The 20,588-nt window shown below is 49.2% G+C and overlaps 7 protein-coding genes across 7 annotated transcripts; 3 read left to right on the top strand and 4 right to left on the bottom strand.

Annotated features, from left to right (window-relative positions):
• Positions 1-301: 301 nt before the first annotated feature.
• Positions 302-2,520, bottom strand: F4812DRAFT_454378 (DNase I-like protein; the record flags this gene model as incomplete). Its single annotated transcript, XM_047936634.1, has 5 exons — positions 302-423; positions 542-2,095; positions 2,168-2,346; positions 2,415-2,427; positions 2,493-2,520. 5 exons carry the CDS (start codon positions 2,518-2,520, stop codon positions 302-304), a joined length of 1,896 nt encoding a protein of 631 aa, XP_047794879.1.
• An 805-nt stretch (positions 2,521-3,325) lies between these two features.
• F4812DRAFT_454379 (mitochondrial cytochrome c oxidase subunit VIa) lies at positions 3,326-4,100 on the top strand (the record flags this gene model as incomplete). The annotated part of the gene is made up of 4 exons (XM_047936635.1): positions 3,326-3,500; positions 3,561-3,585; positions 3,804-3,971; positions 4,055-4,100. The coding sequence occupies 4 exons, from the start codon at positions 3,326-3,328 to the stop codon at positions 4,098-4,100; spliced, it is 414 nt and encodes a 137-aa protein (XP_047794880.1).
• Positions 4,101-4,637: 537 nt separating this feature from the next.
• Positions 4,638-8,439, bottom strand: F4812DRAFT_17435 (uncharacterized protein). The gene is made up of 2 exons (XM_047929985.1): positions 7,573-8,439; positions 4,638-7,497 (listed from the first exon to the last, which is right to left on the bottom strand). Exons 1-2 carry the CDS (start codon positions 8,049-8,051, stop codon positions 4,917-4,919), a joined length of 3,060 nt encoding a protein of 1,019 aa, XP_047794881.1. The 5' UTR covers positions 8,052-8,439; the 3' UTR covers positions 4,638-4,916.
• On the bottom strand, positions 8,406-14,221 carry F4812DRAFT_409426 (uncharacterized protein). The gene is made up of 2 exons (XM_047932439.1): positions 13,786-14,221; positions 8,406-13,729 (listed from the first exon to the last, which is right to left on the bottom strand). Exons 1-2 carry the CDS (start codon positions 14,018-14,020, stop codon positions 8,829-8,831), a joined length of 5,136 nt encoding a protein of 1,711 aa, XP_047794882.1. The 5' UTR covers positions 14,021-14,221; the 3' UTR covers positions 8,406-8,828.
• Positions 14,222-14,404: 183 nt separating this feature from the next.
• F4812DRAFT_409428 (Pre-mRNA splicing Prp18-interacting factor-domain-containing protein) lies at positions 14,405-16,061 on the top strand. The gene has a single exon (XM_047932440.1). The coding sequence runs from the start codon at positions 14,579-14,581 to the stop codon at positions 16,016-16,018; it is 1,440 nt and encodes a 479-aa protein (XP_047794883.1). The 5' UTR covers positions 14,405-14,578; the 3' UTR covers positions 16,019-16,061.
• On the bottom strand, positions 16,062-17,246 carry F4812DRAFT_409431 (40S ribosomal protein S9). Its single transcript, XM_047932441.1, has 3 exons — positions 16,997-17,246; positions 16,812-16,910; positions 16,062-16,674 (listed from the first exon to the last, which is right to left on the bottom strand). Exons 1-3 carry the CDS (start codon positions 17,059-17,061, stop codon positions 16,263-16,265), a joined length of 576 nt encoding a protein of 191 aa, XP_047794884.1. The 5' UTR covers positions 17,062-17,246; the 3' UTR covers positions 16,062-16,262.
• A 19-nt stretch (positions 17,247-17,265) lies between these two features.
• Positions 17,266-18,740, top strand: F4812DRAFT_409433 (ribosomal protein L21e-domain-containing protein). Its single transcript, XM_047932442.1, has 4 exons — positions 17,266-17,538; positions 17,621-17,688; positions 17,754-17,801; positions 17,961-18,740. The coding sequence occupies exons 1-4, from the start codon at positions 17,503-17,505 to the stop codon at positions 18,289-18,291; spliced, it is 483 nt and encodes a 160-aa protein (XP_047794885.1). The 5' UTR covers positions 17,266-17,502; the 3' UTR covers positions 18,292-18,740.
• The last annotated feature ends 1,848 nt before the right edge of the window (positions 18,741-20,588 follow it).

The raw sequence follows: 20,588 nt of genomic DNA on the forward strand, positions 1-20,588 counted from the left end.
CAGTGTCACGGTGAAGAGAAGAATAATTGGATGTTCGCGGCAATCCCTATAGGTAATTGTAGTAGAATTGCTAGTGGGATAGGATATCAATGTGGCTCTTATAGACATGAAAATAATTAATTTGTATTGACCAACTTTCAGATGAGTGTATCCTGCTGAGCGTCTACGCGCGTTGGGATACATCTAAATATTACCCCCGACGTAGCGGAGTGGAACGGCATAAATAACACGCACGCTTTGCGCAAACCATGATACCTAGAAGCAGAAGCACCATATAAATCTAGGATGTATCCCATCTATCTCATCCGTTTTGTGACCCATTCCAATCGCTACTCCATATAAACGTCGGGCAACGCCACTGCGTCCCCTTCTCCTTCTCGCCCGACGGCCCGATAGGTCGGGGACAGACGAAGAAAGATCTCCCTAAAGTAATGAGTAAGTTAGCATCAATTTTTATATGGTGGGGAGATGCCGTGTTAAAAAAAAGGGGAAAAAGGAAAAAAAAAAGAAAGAGGAAATTCTCGCATAAAGGGAAACGTACCTCGATTAACACCCGATTTCTTCGTCACGAAGCTAATGCAATCGTCTCCGTGCTCGCATTTCGGCGGGACTCTCTTGCCTAGCAGCTTCGACCAGGACTCCTTGGACTCGATGGGGTCGAATACTTTATCCGAACTAGCTGCTGCTGCTGGTTCGGCGGTGGCGGCGGCGGCGGCGGCGTCTTTTGTTTCTTCCGCGTTAGCCGGTTCTTGCGGCGGCTTGTCGACGACATCTGTAGTATCGTCGGGTTGAGTACTCGGTTTAAAGTCTTCTATTTCTTTTTCTGGAACCGTAATCGGACTCGTACTCGGGCTCGCGGTGGCTTTGGGTTTGAAAAAGCCTCTGAGGCTGCTTTGGCCTTTAGACGAGGATGAGGGTTCCTTGGCCAAAGCGGCTTTTGATTTCTTCTGAGGACGGCTGGACGATGATGATGCTGTGCCTGAAGAAGTGCGTTTAAGAGCGCTGGGTTGTGGTTTTGCTGGAGAAGATACCGAAGGTACTGATTCCGATTGCGAAGCGATAATTTCGACGGCCTCTTCGTCTTTAGACAGCTCCATTTTTGCGGAACTACTGATGGGATTCTTTTCTGACGGTTCGTTGATCGGCGCTAGGACCGGCTTCGTAGGTGCTGCTTTCTTGGAGAACATGTCCTTGATGCTCCGCCGGCGGTCAAATTCGGGGATGAGTTTTGCCGATAGTGGTAACAGATCTTTAGCAGTCCATTCTCTAAGCCGAACTCCGTCCTTAAACACTCCCGGGGGATTCATGATGTCCCTAATATGAACTTCACTCCCGTCAATGGTGACTATGTCCTTGAGGGTTGCGAAGACCGGGCAATGGTCAGAGCCCATCAAGCCCTCCTGAATATTAGAGTCCATGAACCAGTCCTTCATATTATCATTGCACAGGACGTAATCTATTCGACTACCGACGTTGGCAGGGCGAGTATTCTTCTTGGTGTCCCAACAGGTAAACATGCCCTCCCGAGCGGGGTGGAAGAGACGGCCGAGGTCCCAAAGCACTGGTTTCTCTCTATTCTCATCCCTCTCGCCTAGTACATTCCCTTCGAACACGAGCTGGTTGAAGAGGCGGCGCCCAGGGGTGGAAAAGAATTCCTCGACTGTGACGCCTTCTTTTCTCAGCCGGTCAAAAAGATTAGCGGTATCAATGGACGCCCGGACAACGTTGAGATCGCCTGTTAGAACTACATTCTTCCCCATGGCGACGAGGTTACGGATTCGGACGTCAAGCGCGTCGAGGTAGGCCAGCCTAAAATCGTCTCGGGTCCCGTCGCTGTTGGCCGGGCTGTACGTTCCGATTAACACGAAGGCGGGAAACTCGAGTATGACGCAGCGGCCCTCGGAGTCGAGAGCCGTGTCGTCTACCAGGCCCACAAGCTGGCCTGGCTTTGGATAGCCCCCTATTTGTTGATATGAGGGGAGATCTCGAAACTTGGTTGACGAGTTGGGTGGGCACAGGACTCCAGTGATCCCTTCTTCCGCTCTGATGGGCATGCATACGGAATTTCGGGTATAAATAGCTACGCCAGCATAACCTTTGTCCTAGTGTTAGGTCCGGTCGGTTATACAGTGGATGCGATGCGGCCAGCTGTGATTTACCTACGCACCTTTCTTGTGTTTAGGCAGGCTGAAGAATACATCCCACCCTGGTACCAAGACCATATCGTCCTGAAGGTCTTTCCGCTGGATTTTGGTCTCTTGCATCACGACTATGTCGGCTTCGAGTATTTCGAACATAGCCTCGAAAGTCCTCTTTTCCCTCCACGGCTGGTATCCGAACGGATTCCTGTTTGTGGGAGGGGCTGGTTAGAAATGAGATACTAGATGTTGTACATAGGTACCTAATGTACATACCGGATGCCGTTCACTATGAGCCGTGTTAGTGAGATTGTATATAAAATGTAGTAAGATGAGATACGAAAAGATACGAACCGTTCCACGAAGTGATGCGTATCCCCATGATGTCAAACGACGCGTTTGTCAATTTTATAAGATTTAATAAAACGGGTTTTTAATAGGTCTCAGAGCGCGCATCCCCGATCATTCCTCATCTGCCTTCGTCCTCATCTACTACCACCATTATCCGGCCTTATGCTTGGATGGCGGAGATTGTGGGGCATGGGCATATAAGGTACCTTATTAGGAGGTAGTGTGTGTTTAGGAGGAATTACTTATTTATTAGTAGAAAGGCGGTTTTTTAAAACATAAGAAACAATGCATTGGTTATCTCTTCCACTTGTCGAAGATAATTAAACGTCCCTTCCTAAATTGACGATACGTATTTAATCCTAGATTAGGTAGACTTAGGGAATAAAATAGTTAAATGTTTCTTCACTTAGGTACGAACGAAATGTGGTTTTGTAAGCACTTCAATTAAAGCGTGCATACTGATAGAAGAAAGTCGCGACTTGTCGCACGTCACACCAAAATGACCCGAAGTCCCGTGACAATACGTCACGAGAAGCTAAGCAGCAGAGCAAAGCCACAAGGCGGGTCGGCCGTATCCCCGCGGATTTACCGAGGCGAAGCAGAGCTTAGCTTCTAAGCTTTTTGAACCTTTTACCGGGGTTATGTCAGGTTAGGTAAGGCAGCTAATAAAAAGATCCAATCAGAAACTGACCTCATTCGAACAATTGACGATTTGGAAATCAGACCACCACCAAATTCCTTACCAACCTAGGTAACCAAGCCGACGACATTTGACAACTCTCCCCTCTACTTCTAAATATAAACGAAAAGAAAAGAATACAAATAAAACTATCAAGATGTTCTCCCAGCGACAGGTTCTCCGCGCGACGCCGCGCCTCGCCGCCCAGCTGCGTGCCGCCAACACCGCCGCGCCCGTCTTCCGATCCGCCCTGCAGCGCCGCATGGCCTCGACCGAGAACGCCTTCCTCAAGGAGCGACAGGCCGTCAAGGAGCACGCCGCTGCTACCACCGGTAAGGCGATTGATATCTTCAAAATCGGAAATTGGATTTGCTAACGAAACCCCCTCGCAGAGCTCTGGCGCAAGATCTCCCTCTAGTAAGACCTCATCCCGTATTTCGTCATATCCCAACGACCACCCCATCGACGAGTTATCCGTACCCTTCCGCCCATAGATAGTCCAACATATATATACATGTACACACGGCATCATATTCAAATACTTCCGACATATGCCATTACACTTGGAATCGAAATATAGCAAAAAAAAGAAAAAGAAAAAGAAAAGGCTGACAAAATACCTCACAACCAAACAGCGTCGTCCCCGCCGCCCTCATCCTCGCCGCCGCCAACGCCTACAAGCTGTGGAACGAGCACTGGGAGCACTGGGAGCACCAGCCCCCGCTGGAGGAGCGCGTCGAGTACCCGTACCAGAACCTCCGCACCAAGAACTTCCCCTGGGGAGACGGTGATAAGACCCTCTTGTACGTCCTCCTCCTCCTCCTCCTCCTTCTTCTTCTTCTTCTTCTTCCCCTGCCCAATTAAACGGCTAATTTGGTCGAAACAGCTGGAACGACAAGGTCAACTACCACAACAAGGACAAGACTACCTAAGCGACCTCCCGTCCTCACTTGTTGGCCTTAATAACTTCGACTTTGACCGGGGGTGGACAATTTGGCCGTAGAAGTGTTAAAGGGGTGGGGAAATTGGTCTAGGTAGAGCAGCGCAGCAGCTCGTCCTCGGCGAGAAACGGAGACAGGAAGACGGATTTGTGTATCTTCGCCCACCGTTGTAGATATAACTATGCCATTTCCTTTTGTCAATCCAATCGAATCTAAAAAAAAAGGCACATCATCCATATCACTCGTCATACCTTGACGAGCGTATATACATATATCTACCTAGGTACCTAGATATTCCACTACGCAAGCCAAACCACAGCAAATAGGTTATCTTATCCTAGGTTAGGTACCTATCTAAGGGGTTAAGTTGAGTTAAACAAACAAGTTCCAATAAAAAATAAACATAAAAACCTCGACGCCTAGCCAGCCAAGCCAGTCCATCCAATCCATCCTTTCCTTCAATGATTATATACTTACTTACCTAGGTATCTAACCCTTCTTGAGGATCGATACCAGGATCCCTTAACTCCTCTAAATGTCTTGAATATACTACAGACTTAGCCTTGGTCGTCTTCGAACTACGGTCGAGCCAGCGTAATAGACATCTTAGGGAGGGTATGCAAAATACCACCACCCACACTTGTGCACTCCATCCATACCTAGGCAGGTATCGATTATGCGATGTGTCATGTATCTGACGGACGTCGCCTACCGGAGTGGCTGAATTCTGTAGGTACCTAAGGTAGGTATTACATGCATGTGAACGTATATATATGTGGTAAACGCTAATCGCCATACCCTTCCATCTCATTTGACAGTTGTGGTATTGGCAGTGACGTGGGTATTGACGGCGTGAGCGTCAGAAGGAGGCGACGTAACAAACTCGGGATCGGGTCCTTCCACCCAATTCGTATACCCATCTTCGCCTTCATCCTCTTCTTGTCTTTCCACTTGCTGCTCTTCCTCATGGCTCGCTTGTCTCCTAGGAGGCAGTGCCGGAGGCGGGATATGCGTCTGTGAAGATGCCTTATCCTCGTCGTCTACATCCATCTGAATCAAGTCTTCGCTTTCGCCTTCTACGCCTCCATGAACGTTACCATTCAACTCTTCCGCGTCCTCCACCCAAGGCTGAACGTACGCAGGCGAAGACATGGGATCGTCGTGATCGCCAATCTGGAATGACGGGCTATTCGGCTCCGAATCTGCCGGCGCCGCAACGACGAGGACGTTATCTTCGTTGTTGGTTTCGTTGCCAGCCGCGTGAATCTGCGAAATACGCCTGCGTCTTGATGGTAGCGGAGGTGGCGGCACCGGTCGTCGTTCTAATTTGTTCGTATCATGTAAATCGCCGGTGCTCTGTCTTGTTAGCGATGGCGGGGGAGCAATAGGCTTCCGCTTGGGCATGATAGTAATTGGGGACGTTTTCTTCCCGGGACCAGGCAGAGGCGTGCCGGGAGGTGGTAACGGTTGTCCGCGTCCCATAGGCTGATTCAGATCTATTGGAGGATCGGAAAGATTGCGTCCGTGAGCGTTGCTTTTCTTGTCCGTCTGTCTCTGTATCGCATTTAAGCCCCATCTCTTCGCCGTCGCGGCAACGTTAGACACGGCAGCAAGAGTGTTTCGCTTGCCCTCTGACGTCCCATTTATGGAACTTGCCGGCGAGGAAGTATTTTCTCTTCGTGAGAAGAAGCCTCTGCCTATCGACCCACTGGCACTTTTCACCGAATTTCTGCTGCTAGATGGCGCAGGGGAACTGGACGGCCCATTATCGCTCTCGGCGCTTCCTGTGGAGGAGGCAGTGTGGCATCTGGCCGGGGCTGTAGGGGTATTATCATCTTCATGCCCCTCATGAACAGCTTCAGAGGACGAATTGGAAGAACCGTTGATCGTTTGTGAGATAGAACGTGTTTTCCCTGGCGAACCCGATGGTGTATGAGCTGGTGTATGAGCTGGTGATGTGTTCTTGGACCTGGCAGAAAGATGTGCCATGGCACTGAACGCGTCATCGCGGTCTGGTGGACTTGACGAAGGTCTGAAAGTTTCTGCGTGCACGGGGTCAGTGCCGACGATAGGGCTCGACGTTGAGATGGACCCTGATCGAGGAGTGTGCAACACGTCTGTAGCAGAGCTTCGCGGGCTCTTTGCTTCGAACGCTGTTGTCGATGCTGATGGACTTTGACTACCGTCTCCCAGTAAACTCTTTTTAGAGTTGAGCTTTCTACTCCAGAAACCCTGTGGTTGAGCTGCTTGGGCTGTCTCCATGATGGGAACGCTATGACTCTTCTCTAACGAAGGCTGTTCAGGGGGAGCATCCGTGCTCGTCCCCTCGATGTGACTGACTTCATCTACATCGCCATGTTGAGCGGCGATAGCTTCTGTGTCGGGCGAAGTATCCACGGCATCGTCCCCTTCGAATATACCCCCGCGCCATTGTTTGTGTTCGGTATTGAAAAACGGAATATCGTCCCAAAACGGTGCTACTAATGTCTCGGCCATGACCTCCTTGATTCTGTTCTCGATCTGTCTGAGGATTACTGTGTATGTAATCTGCCTCGAACTTACAATAGGCTCGATTGTCATCTCCATCTTGGGCATGGACTGGAATGAGAACCATATACGATTGCTGGGGGGTGGTTTTATCTTGAAGAAAGCATGTCCCTCCAGCTTTCTCAACACCACGGCAAGCACAAGATTAACCTCTCTCACCTTGAACCTCGGGCCTAGATCGATACGTGCCGTGGCGGCGACCTCTAATCTGAATTTGCCGTTGTACTTAACATCGGCTTCCATGCCGCACTCTCCCTCCACACTAAGGTCTTTGAGCCGTGGGTTCATAAAATACGGCGCCGAGTCTCCCGTGTCGATGTTCTGGATCGTGATGCTAGTAAGAAAAGATGGTCGATTGACACGAGAGATTTTCTTCGTGATTTTCTCCCTAATGAAATATTCGATGTCCTTGGTCTTGTAGACGCCGAGAAATATCCTTCCTATCAAAGCATTGAGCCATCTCGTCTGTAAATGATCCTCGGAGGAATGTAGCTTTTGAACCAGGGATATTATGTTCTTAACCTCAAATTTCTGGGGCTTCGGAGCCAGGTTCTGGCCGGTAAAGCTCTGCTCTTGATTCCTTAACAGAGCAAAGTAGAAATCTTCCTTGGCGGAGCAGTTCTCGGAGAAAAGGTAGAAGGGCTTCGATACTCGTACGTCCGGGGTTGAATCCTTCCCATCCGTCTTCCTGCTCAAGCGCAATGCATTCCGCTTAATGAACAACTCGCCTTCGGGGGTAACATCTCCTCCCGAGTATATACTGACGTCGTGATGAGCTAAGGAGATAACGTGGCGGACCTCGAGCTGTTCGTCGTCGTCGAATAGCATTAAGTGGCCGTGTCTGTTATCCATAGGATATTGATATTAGCCATCTTGTCTTTCTACATCCCATATTAAAGATGGCTAATACACGCACCTCAGTACAACGTAGAAGACATTGCCTGCCTTTTTGGGTCGTTGACTAACACCTTTATTGTCATCTAACGGGTTATGAGTCTGCTTCCTGTCGAAGATGCTCCTGTACATAGACTGATATACACTCTGGCTCGGCGCAGCGACAGTAGTCGATCCTACGGGGGTAGAACGCTCTATCGGTTTGGCATTGATGCCCATCGGGGTGTATTCACGACATACTGCGAAGTATCCCGCGGCCGTATCGGACTCGGCGAGGAGTCGTTGTTTTGGTTCTTCCTTTTGAGCCTCGCGAAGGGCCGTCGTATCGTCACCAGGCTGAACGATGCTGTTGGGGTCATTGCCGTCATCTTCTTCCGTATTTTCATCGCGAGTGGGAAATGTGAGATGCGCGTGAAGCAGTACAGCTGCTATAACAAGAGGAATGAAAGTGACACCACCAAAGAGGTAGGTCAATAAGAAACCAGTCCAGCTCATACCCATAACTCCGGCTTATAAAAACAACAGCCAGCAAAGTGCGGATCTGCTAACCTTTGCGGCGGCCGAATTTCGTGGACCATGGATGAATTTTATTGATTTATTGTTTATTGTTAGGTATTTTTGTTCTGTTTCTTTTTTTTCGGTAAGAAAGTCCTAAAATTTTAATTTTCTTAAAAAAAATGAAGATGTACAGTTAATGGTTTGTTTAGTTTACATTTATGCCGGGACTTAGGTAAGGTAACTTGGTTTCTTTAGAATGATGGGAATTGGTAGAATGGCTGAATGGTTGAATGACGATAAGGCCACACATTAAGAGAGCTAGCTGAGGTAGGTAGGCTCTAGGTGCTAGGTTCAAAAATAAGCGCTAGCTAGAGGGAGATGGAAGGTTAAAAACGGAACCCAGGCAGCTAGGCAGTCCAATAGCCTCCAATTGTCTTGGCTGGGGGGACGTCACAGGCTGCACGCGCTTTTGCCAAAAGAGCCACGTGGGGCGTTCGTAGGTTCGCGGGGCAGACTTCAAATAGCGCCTGATAGGTAATCACCTGTGGCTTTGAAATGGTCCCCTTTAAAAGAGCTTAAACCCCATTCATCGCACATCCCCTATTCTAAAAAAGCCATGCAATACATTAGGAGGTAAGTAGTCCAATAAGTGTATGGATTTGTATACATGGAAACGGAATCATCCAAGGAATCCAAGGAATTCAAGGAATCCCAAGGTCATAAGCGTAGCGTACCATTGGCATAAACAGGTACCTAACTCCCTTCCACCCCCCTTCGGCCTCACCAACCTAACTCCTCCATCCCAACCTCATCATCCAGGAGCTGCTTCACAGCCGGCTCTATAACGCTCTTCTCCGCCCTGTACCGCGCCACCTGCTTCATCCGCGTGTAGAACACGGGGCAGTCCTTGGTGTCGCAAGGCACGCTATCCAGCGGCGCGAGCCCCGCGCAGCTCTGACATATCTTCGTCACCTCCGTCAGCTTCGTTTCTTCCTGATTAAGCTGAGCCTGCAGCTTGAGCAGCGACGCCGGCGCGTTTCGCCGGCATCTCGCGCACACCGAGTATTCCTCCGTCTTGACCTTGCAGCCGCACACCAGACAAGCCGCGGCTTTCATGTACGACTCCAGCGTCTTTTTCACGAACGGGTTCTTCCCGCCGCTGTAAGAGGTTGCGTCCACGCGCCGAATTCGTTGTGCCTTGGGCATCTCGTCGTACCACTGCCGCACGTTGGCCCCGACAAGGTTGAATATGCGTTCGAGCGGCGGGATCAGATTTTTGGAGATATAGTACTCTGAGTCCAGTTGAAGATGAGGGCTGGTTAATAATTCCTCAGGGGCCACGCAGCGGTCGATAAGGCGCGCTCCGGGAGCTCCCGAGATGACAACGTAAGGTACCCGTTCGCCATACTGAGGTTCTGCTCTCGCGTCTTCAAGCATTTTTCTCGTGCTGATCAAGGCGCCTGGTGGTGGCGGTGCCTTGTCGCTATAGGTTCCTAGTTTAACCTCCCTCGCGAAACAGAAATCCTGCATTGACACAGCCCCGCGCATGATCTTTTCGCATTGCTTCTGGAAATAAGATTTGACTTGACTGAGATCGGCTGTCTCAAAGAGAATCTTAAGCGCCTTCTCCTCTATCATTTGTTCGGCAGGTGTTCCATCCCTCCTGACCGTCTCAATACCCTTGGCGTCAAAATCGGGCTTTACTTGGTCCTTGCTCTCGTACTTGTAACCGACGTAGCGCTTCTTTGCAAGCAGAACGCACGGATGGTAGACCTTCTCAAACTTGAGCTTGATCGGTCGGGGATTCATGTCCGTCACTGTTTTAGCGATCTCGTTGCCAATGTCGAACGCTTCATCCCTAGTCCTGCCCGGTAGATAAATGAACAAACTATCCGTATCGCCGTATACGACTTCAGCTTTCCACTTCTCTACTGAATGTATCAGAGCAATGGCTCTTTCGAGAATCTCACGCCCCGTCTGTACAATGCTGTCCGCAATTTCGGAGCATGGCATGCGGCCTGAGAATGATGCAGATGTATATCCATACGTGACATTTGCAAGCAACTTTAAAGCGAGCTGTCTATTGTTGAGAAGCTTCTGCAGCGTTTTGTCGTCTTTGTCCTGCTTCATGCCGCTTTTGACCATTACTCGCGTTTCCAAGATCTCCGTCAACATTTTTGCTAGTAAGGACTTTCTGACCTCTGGCTTGCAGTACATCATGCCGTTGGGAGATATGTTGATATAGTCTTTGAGCAATTCCAAAAGTCTCTCCTGCCGCTGATAATCCGTAAACCCCATCTTGTTCGTGCCGCGCCAATTGACAATGCGGCCGAGGAAAGTCGAGTAGCAGTAATTATAAGCGATCATGACACTAGGGTATAGACTTTGGAAGTCGAGAACAACCAAAGGGCTACTGTAGAATGCACTCTGAGGTTCCATGACAAGAGGAAGACACTCGAGCGCATTTTGACTCCCCACTTGCTTCCTGTCGGGAGAAACTAGCACGAAATTTTCGGGCTTCGCAATTCTAAACATAATCGACTCTACCTTGAACTGGGATCCGCGAGAGAAGACGGAGAAGAAGTCAACGCCGAGAAGGCGTGCTTGTTCACTTGTACGAGGAATGAGCTCGTTCGCTTCGAGAATCTCTATGTCAAGCTTCGTTCGACTTAGATAATACCGAAGAAGCTTGCTCAGATCGTGGTGTTTCCCTCCAACGTACCATTCTGTTAAGGTCTGCCAAGGATAATGAGGAATTCGTCGATGTAGCAGATGCCAAACAACGTTTTCCATCGTGTATTGAAGGAGATTGAGTTCTGATCTCATAGCGCGCCATATGTTGATCATATGCCTACCTGTGACTCGAATTGTAGAAGTAGTGTTGAAACCCCATCGATCTGCTTCTTTCCCAAACCGTCCGAAAGATTGGCTCTTCATGCGCGAGAATTCGTCACATAAATTGTAGTCGTATTTGAATCTTGCTCGTTCGATCAAGTATCCCCACGAACTACCGTGTACCTCATATCCAGTAAGGATATCCGGGTCATGCGTTCTGACAATCTCAACCATCCTCACGATTAAGTCAAGTTCTGACGGTTCCTCAATGACTTCGGTCGAGACTGGACTTTGCTTCTGTATTCTTCGTGCCAAAGACCCATCTTCCGAGAGAACAATAACGCCGGATTGTATCGATTGTGACGCATTATCACCAGTAGCAAAATTCTCATCTGACTTAGAACACCAGAAAACGCATTGGACCTCATCTTCTTCCGGATTTGGAAAAAACTTGCCCCTCGTATTAACATGTATCTCCAGGCTCATCGTACTCATGTACTGTGCTTCGTGCTGGACACTTGTAGACTTCCTCTTCTGGGAATACTTAAAGTTATGTTTATTCTTAGGGGTGGGCCCGCCAATTTGTGATAGACATGGTTTGAGCTCAGGATCACGAAGCTTTATGACAGGCTCCTGAGAATTTCTTGCTGTCTCTTGCGTTTTCGACCACCAAGTCTGTACTTCCTCAAAACTAGGCGGTGGCTCTGCAATTTCCCAGCTCTTTAGTGAACATTCCTCGCGTAACTTCTGATAAACCTTCTCATCTCCTTCGAAATCACGGAGCACGTCGGGTTTGAGTCCAAAATTGGCCGGAGATTCCCCTGTGGGGTCAAAATCCGGAAGATAGGGTAGAGTGTTACCTTCAAGACGAAATTCCTGACCAGCATACTCACGAATTCTCTGTGGCACGTCTTTCTCGTTGCTATAGAAGGCATCTTGGTATATGACGTTAGGACGGTCTAAAGATTCCATGGTAGACAGGACCTCTGCTGTCGAGGGTGGAGATTGGCCAAAAATGAAGAATTGAGCTCGAGGCCGAGGGGTACATCCAATATCAATCATTTTTCTAGGATCCTTTCCTCTGGTACGTTTCGGTGTAGAACTATCAGACTCTGTTTTGTCTGTGTGTAAATTTGAGCTTCTAGAAGTATCGTCTGTCGGGGACCATGGGCTAAATCTGACGTGTTTCTCAAATTCGCCATTTTCACTCTTCTGGGAGTTTGTTTGCTGGCTTAGTCGTAGCTTAGTGCTTGGGTCGTTGGGGTTCTTCACAACTGGAAAATTGAGTACGTGATTTCCGGATCCTTTGGGATTTTTCTTTAAGTTCGATTGAGTAACTTGTGTAGATGATACCCGCGCGTCTGATCCGGTTGGCACTCTTAGGTTCGTTATCGGTTTCTCTGTAATGCTTGTCTTATCCAGATCCGGAGTCGAAATAAACTCTACACGACGGTGCTTTGCTTCTTTTCCTTGCCGGAAAGGTGAGTGCGGACGCTTTGCGGCTCTTTTAGGTAGTATATGCTGCATATCTTGAGGAGCTTTGCTCACCATTCCTTGCTCCTTTGCAATATCTAGCAAAACTTCTGGGATAGGCAGGCGTTGCCGGCTCCCGGTACGCAAACAGCTCGCGTAAATCCCATTGATTAGCAACTCGGGGCGATTCTCCTTTTCTGCGTCGGCACCCGAGGTTATCTGATTAAGGGAGTTAAGTGACTTAATTTTGCCCGAGTCTTCACGTAGTGCCTTGCCTGCTTTTGTTGGCTTTAATTTCCTGACATTGAGATCTTTATTCCTCAACGGGTCAAGTCCGCCCGTCATTTCCTCGTCCGAATCATCTGAAAAGGTACCATCTTCGTACAATGTAATATCAAGAATACGCTTGTCGTCTACAATAATACTGCTAGTAGGATTATCATCGTCTTCGAACCGTTGACTTACTATGCCTAGCACAGACCCGAGGTTATCAGGGTAGAGGTCCTCAACAGACTGCAGTAGAGTTTTGACAGTTGATCCTAAGGGTATGTCTTTGACGAATGTATCGAAATCGATCTTTCCACCGTCGCTTTGCTCGTATTCTTGCTGTATTAATCCCTGGATCTGGTCTCTATATTCCTCCTCGTGGACCCATCCGGAGGGTTGTGAGTTACGTGGGTCTGCAGACATGGAAACCAAAGCTTCTGGAGGAAATGGGCTGCTGGTTCCTGGTGTTCGACCGAGCATTCTTCTTTTGCGACGCTTCGTCTCATCTTTCCATAGTCCCGCCATGCTGTGAACAAGTTTCAAATCGGAAGATAGAGGGTACTTCCTCTCGACAAAATCATGATGAAGTTGCCTCTCTTTAATCTCGTGCCGATTAAGGATGTCCTGAACACATATATCGACTTCTATGGAGCAATGGCTAGCACGGGGAAGATCCGGATCATCAGTGATTAAAGACTTTGAGACCGATTGGCTATGCCATAGATGAGAAAGTTCCAGATGTTCTTCGTAGGCGGGCACTGGAGCCCTGAAAGAAACCTTTTGAGATTCTATATACCCGCATCCGTAAAGGTTATAATCGGTCATAAATTGCAGTAAATATTGCAAGTGTGCTTCGAAAGGTTGAAACTTCCGCTTCATAATGACCCCCTGTTGGAGTAATTCGATAAGTCGGGTCATGACCTGGGGGTTAAGCATATAGACTTTAAGATAGAATCTATATCCAACGTGAAAGCCGTAAAACGGGATTCCCTTGACGAGGGTGATTCTAGCGACATATTTACTCTTCTTATCATGAGCATTACGACGGTAGCTCACAGCTAAGGCGTGGTCAATGGAGAGATGGAGGCGATATATGTAAGCACCCACTAAGATAACGAATTAGAAGTGTGATTTTTTTTTACAGGATTTTAATGCACCTTACCGTCATCGGGAAGTAAACTCCCATTATACTCGATGTACAAGTATGGGAATGCGCCGTGAATGTGAGCGCATACTTTCTGGCCTGTTTCGGTCGAACCAAACACCCTAATGACGGGAACCCTGGGCTCCTTATTCAATTGAGACGGGTGAACATCATTGCGAAGCTGAGGATCATATATCGTAGGGATAGCTTGATAATGGTCTATGCAGTTCAGCCGCACGCGGAAGACGTCCATGACGATCTGCACTGTACGTCATAGCGTCGGTGCAGTTTAAAGATGCATGGAGGAAAAAAAAACAAGGCACCTCATAAGAATTTAGTCCAAGCTCAATTGATTAATATAGGTATAGGAAATGTCGCTAGATATCGATTTCTGTGTTTTTTTGTGTTTTGTTCTAATATTCAATAGCGCGAAGGGTGAGCCCCGTCGAGAGGCGGACGCGTTAATTGAAATCAATTACGGATCCGTAGTTCCAACCGCGACGCGCTGTCAGGTGCCTTGGAATTGACGTTAGGCCCTCACTAGGTGCATATTCATGTATCTAATACAATTCAATGTTAAATCTTGCTGCAAACCCAGCCACAAACTTGAAATCTTTATTTAGCCACATCTTTGATACGAAGATACAAAGATCATCAATTATCGAAAGTTCATCATATCTGATCAAACTTCCTGCGCATAACCTATCTTCAAAGTCCCATCTGCAAAAAACCCCTTCCATTCAAATCGCCGTTTATTTTTGGCATATACACACAATTCAGTTGCAACCGCAACCGCAACAGCAACAGCAGCATGCCACCGCCACCTCCGCCGCCCTCGCGGCGGAACGACTCCAAAGCATCAGCCGCCTCGAAGGAGGAAAACATCTACATCCCGTCCTTCATCAGCAAGCGGCCGTTCTACGCGGGCGAGGAGGGCGACGCGACCGACTACCTCGAGCACCAGCGGCTGCACAAGACCAAGGACGACCAGTCGAAGTGGTACGACCGCGGGAAGAAGCTCGGCCCGGCCGCGACCAAGTACCGCAAGGGCGCGTGCGAGAACTGCGGCGCCATGACGCACAAGGCCAAAGACTGCCTCAACCGCCCCCGCGCGAAGGGCGCCAAGTGGACGGGGAAGGACATACAGGCCGACGAGGTCATCCAGGACGTCGAGCTCGGATGGGACGCCAAGCGCGACCGGTGGAACGGCTACGACCCCAAGGAGTACCGCCGCGTCATCGAGCGCTACAACCACATGGACGAGCTGCGCAGCCAGCTCTCCGGCGGGAAGGGGAAGGAAGACGGCGACGGGGGGGAAGAGGATGGCGGCGGCGGCAGCGGCAGCGGCCAAGACGCGGGCGAGAAGTACGCCGAGGAGTCGGACATGGGCCGGCACCAGAGCACGGCGACGCGGCAGCTGCGGATACGGGAGGACACGGCCAAGTACCTCCTGAACCTGGACCTAGAGTCCGCCAAGTACGACCCGAAGACACGGTCGATGGTCGACGCGGGGGCCACGGCCGACAAGGCGGCGCAGCTCTTCGCGGAGGAAGGCTTCCTGCGGGCGTCGGGGGACGCGGCGGAGTTCGAGAGGGCGCAGAAGTACGCGTGGGAGAAGCAGGAGAGGAGCGGCGACACGAGCCAGCATCTGCAGGCGAACCCGACGGCGGGCGAGTTCTACCGGAAGAAAGAGCGGGAAGAGGCGGAGCGCCGGCGCCAGGAGAAGATCAAGGCGCTGCAGGACAAGTACGGCGGCGACCAGCACGTGATGCCGGCATCCCTGCGCGAGGCCGCGGTCACAGAGTCGGAGCAGTTCGTCGAGTACGACGAGTCCGGGCTGATCAAGGGCGCGCCCAGGACGTCGGCCAAGTCCAAGTACGCGGAGGATGTCTACGTCAACAACCACACCTCGGTCTGGGGCAGCTGGTGGTCCAACTTCAAATGGGGCTACGCGTGCTGTCATTCTTTTATTAGGAACAGCTATTGCACGGGCGAGGAGGGTAAGAAGGCCTGGGAGGCGGCTGAGAAGCAAAGGACGGGTGTCGAGCTGATCCAAGAAGCGCCTACTCAAGAGGAAGAAACGGAAAAGAAGGAAGAAGCTGAACCAACGCAACAAGCAAACAAGAAGCGCACGGTGGAAGAGATGATGGGTGGCGTTTCAGAGGCCGAATTAGACGAATATCGCAGGAAACGCACAGCAGCGGACGATCCTATGGCAAAATTCTTAGGGAACGACGAATTAGTTCGGTAGCATTAACATACATGAACATATCACCAAGCATTGTTAATACAATTTGGAAAGAGGCAAAGCAGTGGATCACACATAGAGCATTAATTTATCAAAACGGTCGTGAAAGATCTTTCATGCATTCCCGTTTCCCCTGGCCTAACGCCTTGAGGTATGACCCTTGAAATAGGTAATTTCATACGCCCACAATGTAATCCGTTTTTCCCACCGGCAAACTAGCCACGTAAACTCATGGACTGCGATGCATTTACTCTTCCTCTTCCTCCTCCTCGCCCTCTTCCTTCTTCTCGGCGGCTCTAGCCTTCTTTCTCCGGACACGGCCGGGGCGCCCGCCACCGAACGGCGAGGCTAGGGAGAAGTCGATGTGCTTCTGGGAGTCGAGACGAACGATGAAAGAGGGGACGTTGACGATCTGCTTGCCGACGCGGATGTGGCGCTGGCGGATGAGGACACGGGCGTGGTGGATGGACTTGGCGAGACCGAGCTTGTAGACGCAGGTCTGCAGACGGCGCTCCAAGAAATCTTCGACCTTAAGGGCAAGCACGTAATCGAGCTTCATGCGGGACTCGTCGAGCACACCGACACGGACAAGACGGCGAATGAGGGCATTGCCTTCGAACAGACGCTTGGGGTCCTTCTCGTCGAGGGTAAGAAGCTGACTGTGATATTAAAAAATTCAAATTAGTATTTGCGATTTTTAAAAAATATCTTACACACACACACACATATATATATATATGATAAGATGCGTTTCTGCGATCAAGTGAAAAGAGTGTGATATTAAACTTAAACTTACCGGGCAGCACGACGAATCTTGGAAAGGGTGAGCTGGACACGCCAGACCTCACGCTTGTTTCGTAGACCGTACTCTCCAACGAGCTTCAACTCGGAATCACTATGAAGGGGACCATGTCAGTTTTCCTCGTTCACAATCGACTTAAGCCGAGACAAGCTCTAGCTCAGTGGCCGGTGATTACTGACAGACGGGCGGCCTCGAAAGGGCGACGGGGGACCTTTGCGGTCTTGGAGTAAGATCGAGGCGCCATTGTTGCGACTCAATTTGTCTTGATGGTTGGTGGTTTGGCGAGGGGGGGAAAGGAATGGAAATTGAGGTTGTCGTAAGACCCGCGAAGTTTAGAAAACGAGAAAAAAAATATGGGAGTTAGAAAAAGAAGTGGGTTTGTGGAATGGAGTAGGGCAAGAGGTGGGGCTAAACCCAGAGAAGTTATGGGTTAACAATGGGCAGAAGGGAAGGAGCAGCCACTGGTTGGAAATCTTACCCCCCTCGCTTAATCTACGGCAAACTTTTTTGCTAGCGGGCAAAATTAGCGCGCAAAGTTGTAAAGTCCACAACCGCTCACAAGCCCCAAAAAAATTCCCTAAGCGAATTTCTCGAGAGCCGACATCAAAGAAAGAGAGAGAGAGAAATCAATTAACAACTCCATCACACTCTACATTTCTCTCACTTACACGACAACACCGGCAAGATGGGTCACGCCGCAGGTCTCCGCGCTGGCACTCGAGTACGTTTTATTTATTTATTTTTGACAATCTAGCCCTTGAAAAGATAACAATAATAAATTAATCGCTAACAACCACAAACAGTACGCCTTCTCTCGAAACTTCCGAGAGAAGGGTGCGATCCGCCTCTCCACCTACCTACAACAGTACAAGTACGCATCGATTCTCGAAAATCGAAATTTGGATTTAGGATGAATCATTGACAATACTGGGATAGGGTCGGCGATATCGTTGACATCAAGGCCAATGGTGCTGTCCAGAAGGGGTAAGGCAACCAACCGAAAAATCCCAAAACGAAGACTTGCGATCCGACCGAAATTTAAGAAAGCGAAAGCTACGAACATTCGGGAAAGGATTATGCGGTCATCCATTCTTCTAGGAACCCAAGGGCTCAGTTAGGCTAACTCGGATGGAAATAAAATAGTATGCCTCACAAGGTCTACCACGGCAAGACCGGTGTCATCTACAACGTGACCAAGTCGGCCGTTGGCGTCATCATCTACAAGAAGGTCAGGCACCGGTACATCGAGAAGCGAATCAACGTCCGCATCGAGCACATCAACCGATCGCGGTCGAGAGAGGACTTCATCAAGCGCGTCAAGCAGAACGCCGAGCTCAAGAAGAAGGCCAAGGCCGAGGGCGTCACCGTCACCGTCAAGCGACAACCCGCCCAGCCCCGCGACGCCCGAAAGGTGTCCTTCACGGACAACTACCCCGAGACGGTGGTCCCCATCGCGTACGAGACGACCATCTAAAACAAGCCGACGAGGTTATAAAAAACGAAGTTTAATGATGGTTAGTTTAGTCGTATCTGGTGGGTGCGTCGTGGGTGTATGCGCGCGCGTGTGATAGGTGTTTCTGGGTTCTCTGCCGGCTTGCTCTTTTCTCATTGCATTAGGGGTTTTTCGCGGCACGGAATCTCGATCTTCTGTGCATGGCAAGGCATGGATGGACATAGGCAATGCCTAGGAATGACAAAAATATACCAAATGCCAACGACCCGCTTCCGAATTCGTGACTGAGTAAAGTTATATCATAGCATCTTGGGGCTGGCCACTCTCATGAAGCTCTCTCGATAGAGTATGTCCTATAGGTTAATCTCTTAAACTAATACCTATGTCACGAGCCTATATCGAAATCGATCATGACCGTACCTAAGTTACGATCCCCCTCCCCATAACAGCTTCGAGGCGTAGCAAACGACCACACGTTTCCATACTGACATAGGTAACTGGGTAGGCAATATATGGGTCCGAGAGGATCGGTAAATGTGAGACTGACAGGACTTGGTTAAGTCGGCTTCTGTTAACTTTCTCACTTTGGTTCAGGATCGTGACAGCACGGGCTTGGAGTTATACTTCTCTTATTTCTAAAATCAGATACATCTATCTGTTTGCCTATCCCTAACTTTTTATGACAAGAGTTAGTCAGTAGGTATACCGCTCCAATAAGACAATCTCAACCCAACAGTGTTACCTATGGAAATCTCGGCCTGTTTATTGAACACTCACGATCTCTTCCCGTCACCGCCCCGTATATCGACCATGCAAGCACTCGCTCGCTCACTCACTCCAGTAAGCTATATATACCTCCCCCCCAGCTGATGTCCATCGCCACTATTACCCGCCGAGCATCCTCGCGTTTACGCCGGCAAGCTAACGTAACCCCCCCCCCCCCCTTACTTCTTTACGACCCTCGGAAATCTCCTACCATTCACATACGACGCTGAGTTGTGAGTAGATACGAATTCCCCCTTTCTTCATTCCCGCCAGCTTGCTCGCTTCGTGCCCTACCTAGTCCCCACAGCCGAGCCGCAATGAAAGATAATAGGACCTCGTGATAGAGAAGATACCTCGTTTCTGCGTTATCCCCGGTATTGTTTGTGTGAGTGGAACGAGACGAGGGGGCCGGCTACGCCATGTCACGTCGAAACCCGGCCGGCGGGAACTATCTAGGTACCTAGTCTAGCCTAAGCCACTCGAATATCTCAAATCTTGTTGCTTTGTAAGAGTCTAGTCATACCTGTTATGTGTTCATGTATATACCTACCTCCTACTTACCTGATGCGTATATACACATTCGCCGTCCTTCGCCCGTAGAGAGTTTTCTCTGAACGATTTAGCTTACGCGAGACGCGGTTATATCTGGACATCTTGTCGTCTAATTCTTTTTTCTTCTGTCGTCCGATTCATCCAACTACTACGGACATCTTTTTTCGTAGTAGTTACATTAACCCAAGTACTTGATTTTTCATGCCATCGCGGAACAGTGGATGTAACTAGACTACCTACCTATAGGTACATATTATTAGGGTTATTATTACTTATGATCATGTCACATCATATGAGGCCGAGGCTTGGAGTAATAATGTACGCCACGGTGACTGGATGGCAGAAGCCCCTATAGCTCCCGTAGCCTCCTACGAAGATCTATATAGCTACCTAGGTACCTAATGTAAAATGCAAGATACGACCTTAATTTTGCACCTATCCCTCAAAATAGCCTGCAGAGGTAATCATCCTCTATAGCAAACCAATCGTAAGAAAAGTTCCCCCTATAATCTTTGAGGACCGTCCAGATTCCCTGTTTCCAACGAGTTGACAGAAGGAATGTATGGTAAATATCGAACCGTATTGGGTTTTAATAATCAGCCCAAAGGAATATTCTGCTTATTACTATCGAGTAGTTAGTGACACCAGGGTCAGCGGTTAGCGTCCATGGGATGATGAATACATAGTAGTGAATAGGGAAGTCGCTCGCCTCCTAACCCCTATCCTTATCAAAGACAATTTCAACGAACGGGAATATATTTCCTGTTGCAAGTGGATAGCAAGCCGAGAGCTTCTTCTGAATGCTAAACGAAACTTGCTACTTTAGGTACCTATATGAGGTGTCTATGATTATAGCAACAGTAGCAGAGCAGACGAAAATACACACTAGCAAGAAGACATGAGCATATGGGCACAGGCATAAGCGTACGAACATACTCCATGTTCGAAACTTTATTTTCTTCGTTCTCACTAGTATTGCTTCGCTCCATTGCGCAGAAGGC

Source organism: Daldinia caldariorum (genome assembly GCF_022478825.1).
Source record: "Daldinia caldariorum strain CBS 122874 unplaced genomic scaffold F4812scaffold_1, whole genome shotgun sequence".
Classification (NCBI taxonomy): Eukaryota; Fungi; Ascomycota; class Sordariomycetes; order Xylariales; family Hypoxylaceae; genus Daldinia; species Daldinia caldariorum.